The sequence below is a fragment of the Myotis myotis genome, unplaced genomic scaffold (assembly GCF_014108235.1).
Source record: "Myotis myotis isolate mMyoMyo1 unplaced genomic scaffold, mMyoMyo1.p scaffold_m19_p_3, whole genome shotgun sequence".
Taxonomy (NCBI): Eukaryota; Metazoa; Chordata; class Mammalia; order Chiroptera; family Vespertilionidae; genus Myotis; species Myotis myotis.
In genome coordinates, this window is record NW_023416335.1 from 46,705,343 (window position 1) to 46,711,196 (window position 5,854).

Consider the following 5,854-nt stretch of genomic DNA (forward strand, 5'->3'; position numbering starts at 1 on the left):
GAGATAACCTCTGGCCAGAGACCGATCTCTGAGCCCCCAGTTCTTGTTTGCTTGTAGGAATAAATTCAAGCAAGAGACAACAAATAGAAGCAAAAGCAAGAGAGGATTTATTTGTAGGAAAGAAATACACTCAGGCCCTGAGCAGGCAGCTCAGCTGGCTGAGATGGAACCGAGTGCCCCCATATTTGGGAGTTTTGAGGATTTATACCCCTAGGCTTGAATGCCCCCAGGAAAGGAGAAAGTCAGCCCCTCCCTAATGTCTCAAAAAAAATGTATCTTTAACCTATAAGGCTCCTTCACCAGGTGTTATGCCACCAGTTGGACCACATTTTGGAGGGCTCTGAAACTTTCCTGCTCACATAGAGGCCTGCCACCTCCATTGTCTATTTTCATTTTGTCACGTCTCACATTTACTTCCTCCAAGCCCAGCTGCCTCTCCCAGCCTCTCCCAGCCTCTCATAGCTTTCTATCTGCCTACTCTAACACTTCCATGTTGTCACAAATGGTAATACTCCATACTTTTTTACGAGTAACATTCCATTGTGTGTGTATAACACATTTTCTTTCTCCATTCATCTATTTTTTTTTTAACAGAGGTCAGCTTTTATTGACTGTGTCACAAAAGAGCTAGTTTAGACAAAAAGACCAAAGCCCATGTCATCATCAGACTCCCCAGATTGTTCTTTCTTTGTTTCCACTTTTTTTTTTAATCTTTAAATTCTTTATTAGTTAAAGAATTACAAATGTGTCCTTCTCCTCAGCTGGGGCAGAAGCGGTGGAGGGGGCAGGACCTCCTGCTGGTGCAGCACTAGCTGCAGGGGCAGGCCCACCAGCCCCTACATTGCAGATGAGACTCCCAATCTTGACATTGGCCAGAGCCTTTGCAAACAAGCCTGGCCAGAAAGGTTCAACATATACACCAGCTGCTTTAATGAAGGTATTGATCTTATCCTCCGTCACCGTCACTTCATCGTCGTCGTGCAGGACAAGGGCCAAGTAGATGCAGGCGAGCTCCAAGACAGGCCATGGTGAGGGTGAGTGCTGGGCGAGCACTGCCAGGAGTGGTGAAGCGAGGGTCTCACCCCAACTCAGCCTTAGCTTCCTCGGAAGACACCACGAGCACCTTACCGGCAGCTGGGGAAAGGGGTCGCTCATCTATTGATGGACACTTAATTTGCTTCTATATCTTGGCTATTGTAAATAATGCTGCAATTAATATGGGGGTGTCTATATCTTTTCAAATTAGTGTTTTCTTTTTTTTAAGATATATACCCAGAAGTAGAATTGCTGGATTGTATAGTAATTCTATTTTAAATTTTTGGAGGAATCTCCATACTGTTTTTCTTAGTGGCCGTACCACTTTACCATCCCACCAAGAGTTCCCAAGGGATCACTTGTCTCCACATCCTCACCAACACTTGTTATCTATTGACTTTTTTATAATAGCCATGCTATCAGGTGTGAGGTGAAACCTCATTGTGGTTTTGATGTGTGTTTTTTATGATTAGTAATATTGAGTATCTTTTCTTATAAATTTGTCTACTTTTAGTTATTCTGTTAATTACATATACACCTCTAATTGTATTTATACTGCATTTAAAAATGTTTTATTCACTGCTTTCATGTCAATTATCAATTGACTAATTTTTTAATAAATAAGGACTTATCTTACAACCTACAGTTTCTCTCCATATTCAAAATGCTGTTATGCCCCACTGTCCTTAGATCATTGACAAATTATCACTGACATGTCAAACAGCATATATTAGAACTTCCATTTTTTTATTCAACAAACCATGGTCTGCCTGTCTCCTTCTTCTCCCTTCCCCTCCCATCCCTTCCCCTCCCCTCCCCTCCCCTGCCCTCCCCTTCCTTCCCTCTCTCCTTTCCTTCCCTTCCCTTCCCTCCTTCCCTTCCCTTCCCTTCCCTTCCCTTCCCTTCCCTTCCCTTCCCTTCCCTTCCCTTCCCTTCCCTTCCCTTCCCTTCCCTTCCCTTCCCTTCCTTCCCTTCCCTCTCTCTGGATTATTCTTCTTCTATTTATTTATCTTAAGTATAATTTATATAGAAAAATTGCCTTTATAGCATTTAGTTCTGTGAGATTTCACAAATGCATACAGTCAAATGACAACCACCACAATCAGAATGTAAATCTTTATAGTTTGTGCATTTATGTACCTTATGTACAAGACATATTATACCATTCACATACAGGGTGAGAACTTTGTAACAGTATACGTCCAATATACTTCCAATATATATAAGTACTCAGTATCATTTACTTTACCTTTACCATTTCTAAGGCTCATAATTTCTTTGTGAAGATTCAATTTTTTTTTTCTACCTGAAGAAATTCTTTCACATTATTGTAGTATAGATGTGCTGGCAATACATCTCCTCAGCTGTTTTTATTTTTGTTATGTTTTCTTTTTATCTAAATGTTTTATTTTACTTTTAATTTTCAAAGCTGTGTTGGTGGGTAAAGATATATATATATATATATATATATATATATATATATATATATATATATATATATATACCATAGAGTTTGAGATGTTCCCACAGCTTTTTTTTCTTACTATTTACTCTTTTCCTTACATTTTGTATAATTTCCAGTGACCTAAATTCGTGTTCACTAATTGTTTACTCATCTGTGTTACAATTATTTTTACTCATCTCTTTCTTTTAATTCTAACACTGTGTTGAAATGTCTACTTTTTCACTTAAGTAGTCCACCTTTCCCACTCTATGTTTTAGTAAATTAATCACAATTATTTCAATGTCCATGTCCAAGGAAGGGTTCTAAAATCTAAATAGTCTCTAATTTTTGTTCCATTGACTGCTTTGTTTCTTAACAATTAATTGAGTTTTCTTACATTTTTAGTGTCTCATAAATTTTGATTGTATATCATGCATCCCAGGTTGAACAGGAGAAAGTTAGGAAAGAAATATTTATACTTATAAATGGACATTGTCATCTAAGTCAATTAGTGAGGAAATTGAGTTAATCTTGAGGAACAAGTTAAATTTGAATTTTAGTTGCTGTTATTTTTGCTATGGTTGTGTTCAGTGTACTGCAGATTTCAAATTCATCTGATGCTGCCATGTACTTTTAATGAGTTTGCCAGAGAGTTTTTCTCAATGTTTGAGTCGTATTCCAAGCTTTCTGTTTTTTCATTGGAATTTGCTGACTATACCACAGAATACTACACAAGAACTGTATAAAAAGAAAAATTATAGTTCAAACCAACACATAAAAATAGGTGAAAATATTCTTAAGACAATATTACCAAAGTGATTATAATTTTTATAAATATGCTACATAATGATAATTGATTTTAACCTGTGCATACAAGTTTGGTTTACTACTAGCAAATCTACTATGGAATAACACTGTATTAAAAGATTAAGTTGAAATACCATTTAATCTTTTCATTAGAGGAAGAAAGTACATTCAATAAAACACATTGTTGATTAATCATAAAAGCTCTTAATAAACCAAGGGTAACAGAAAACTTCTCTACACTGAATAATGAATACCTACTTCAAATATAGTGTCATTATCATATTTAATATTAGAATGTCAGAAGCATTCTTTTTAAAATCAAGAGTACTAAAATATACCAACTCGATCCCATGTAATTCTCTATTGAAAAATGATTCTAGAGATAATGCAGGAAGACAGTAAAATGTAGTTAAAACCTAAGGGCTTGAAAGAAAGAATTAGAAATGTCATATTCCATTGATGACTATGAATTGTCACAATATACAAAATAATCTAGTGTTGGAACAATTAATTTTCTATTGCATTTTTTTCTTCTGCCACATGCAAAAATAATTTCAAAAAGAAAACTAAAAGCATAGATATGAAAAGCAAAGATTTAAAACATCAAGAAATAATAGGATAGAATATATTTATCATTTGGAGTAGGGTAAACTATTTTAAGCAAGATTTGAAAGTTATGCTTGGTAAATACGTAGTAAATAAATAAAATTGCATTAAATAACATACTTTAAAATTTTTGAGGCAAATGTGTTCAGTGTATTTGTCCAAAAATAATATTTAATAGATAAGGCGTGAAAGTCAATTTTAAAAAATAAAATAATGAAATATCAGGTATTGTTTTGGAGAAGAAACATAAACAGGCATAAAAAATAATGTGGTCTATTTCATAAATAATAGATAGAAAAATGCAAGTTAAAACCACAATGAGATGTCATTTTAAGCCATCAGTTATGTTATGGAATACTTATCAATTTGAATTTGATATTTCCTAGGGTTAGCTTTCAGACTACTCTTTATGGAAAAACAAAATAAAACAAAAATAAAAAGTGAATATGTGTTCTTTGCATCTTGACAAATGGTGCATGGTTTTTAATTGTTCTTTTTTTATATATTTACTTTGATCACTTGATTAAGGTAGTGTCTGACAGGTCTTACTCTGTAGAGTAAGTAATTTCTCCCATTGTATTCATAACTAATTTGCCAGTGGGTATTTGAGACAATGTAAGTGTCATATCGCTCAATAAAATTTTATCCATTGATTTTACCATGCATTGAAGCATTTTTTATGAAATAATTATTGCAAAGATTACTTTTAAATCAACTTTTAAACTTCATCATTCTTTTTATATGCATTTTAAGATTATATTAAAGAATCTTTTACTATCTTTATTTGTGTATTCATTTATATCAATGATGACTCATGAATTGTTTTATCCTGGGGGGGTTATATGTAATCTTTAATTGTATTTATTTTAATTTAACGACAACTCTGTCTCATTTATTGGTTGGATGTTTCACATCTTTTTCAATATATTCTTATTCTGTGGTACAATAAGATTTTCTAGGCTCATCTTGTACTTGTCCAAACCTGGGATCACCATCCATTATTAATTATGAGAGCTAGAAAGTTTTAGTAGCAATTGTTTCAGTGTTTTTTGTTGAAGGTAAATTGTTCTATGTACACATGTTCCCTACCAATATTTGCTTCATCTTGGAGTGTTATGTTTATTTTCCTTCTTGTTAGTGTCCTTTGGGAGAAGGTTTTCAATTTACTAAAATGTTTAGATTATTTTCTTTTTATAATGGATAGAGTTAGATTAGGAGTCCTCAAACTGCAGCCAGTGAGTCAAATTAGACTTGTTTTGGTTAACAAAGCTATTGTAACAAAGTCATGTCTATAATTTATGTATTATCTCTGGCTAATTTCACACTACAACAGCAGACGTAAGTAGATGTGACATAAATTGTATGTCCCACAAAGCTGAAGATACTTATTATCTAGTCATTTACAAAAGACGTTAGCTAACTTTTGGTATAGACATAAACCACTAGATTTTAGACTTGGCAGTTTGGGGTAGTTTATGAGATTCTTAGTTCAAGAGTGCCCTCTTCTGTTAGTGTAAGTGATGCAGCTTCCTTGATGAATGGCATTTCCAATTTTGAAAGCTGCTATTACAATAGTCCCACCTTATCAGTGGTTTTACTTTCTGTGATTTCGGTGACCATGGTCAACTGCAGTATTTCATAAGTTTTATATCCCACACCATTCTGAGTAGCATAATTAAGTCTCGCACCATCTTGTGCCTAATTTATAAAGTAAACTTTACCATAGGTATGTATGTATTGAAAATAGCATATTATATGTAAGGTTTGTTTCTTTACCTGATTTCAGGCATCAATTGTGGGTCTTGGATTGTACTCCCTACTAATAAGGGAGAACCACTATAATTGTGTGTTTTTTAGTTATAGTTTTGTGGTTATTTTTATAGTAGTTCTCTATATAAATAAAATAGGCATACCTTTGTTGTTGATATAGCAACAAAATATTGTGTATTAACTCCCTCCCAA

At 33.8% G+C, this 5,854-nt stretch overlaps 1 protein-coding gene across 1 annotated transcript; it reads right to left on the reverse strand.

Moving 5' to 3' along the window:
• Window positions 1-632: 632 nt before the first annotated feature.
• LOC118649908 (60S acidic ribosomal protein P1-like) lies at window positions 633-5,512 on the reverse strand. Its single transcript, XM_036297429.1, has 3 exons — window positions 5,491-5,512; window positions 756-1,052; window positions 633-706 (listed from the first exon to the last, which is right to left on the reverse strand). Exons 1-3 carry the CDS (start codon window positions 5,510-5,512, stop codon window positions 633-635), a joined length of 393 nt encoding a protein of 130 aa, XP_036153322.1.
• Between the last annotated feature and the right edge of the window lie 342 nt (window positions 5,513-5,854).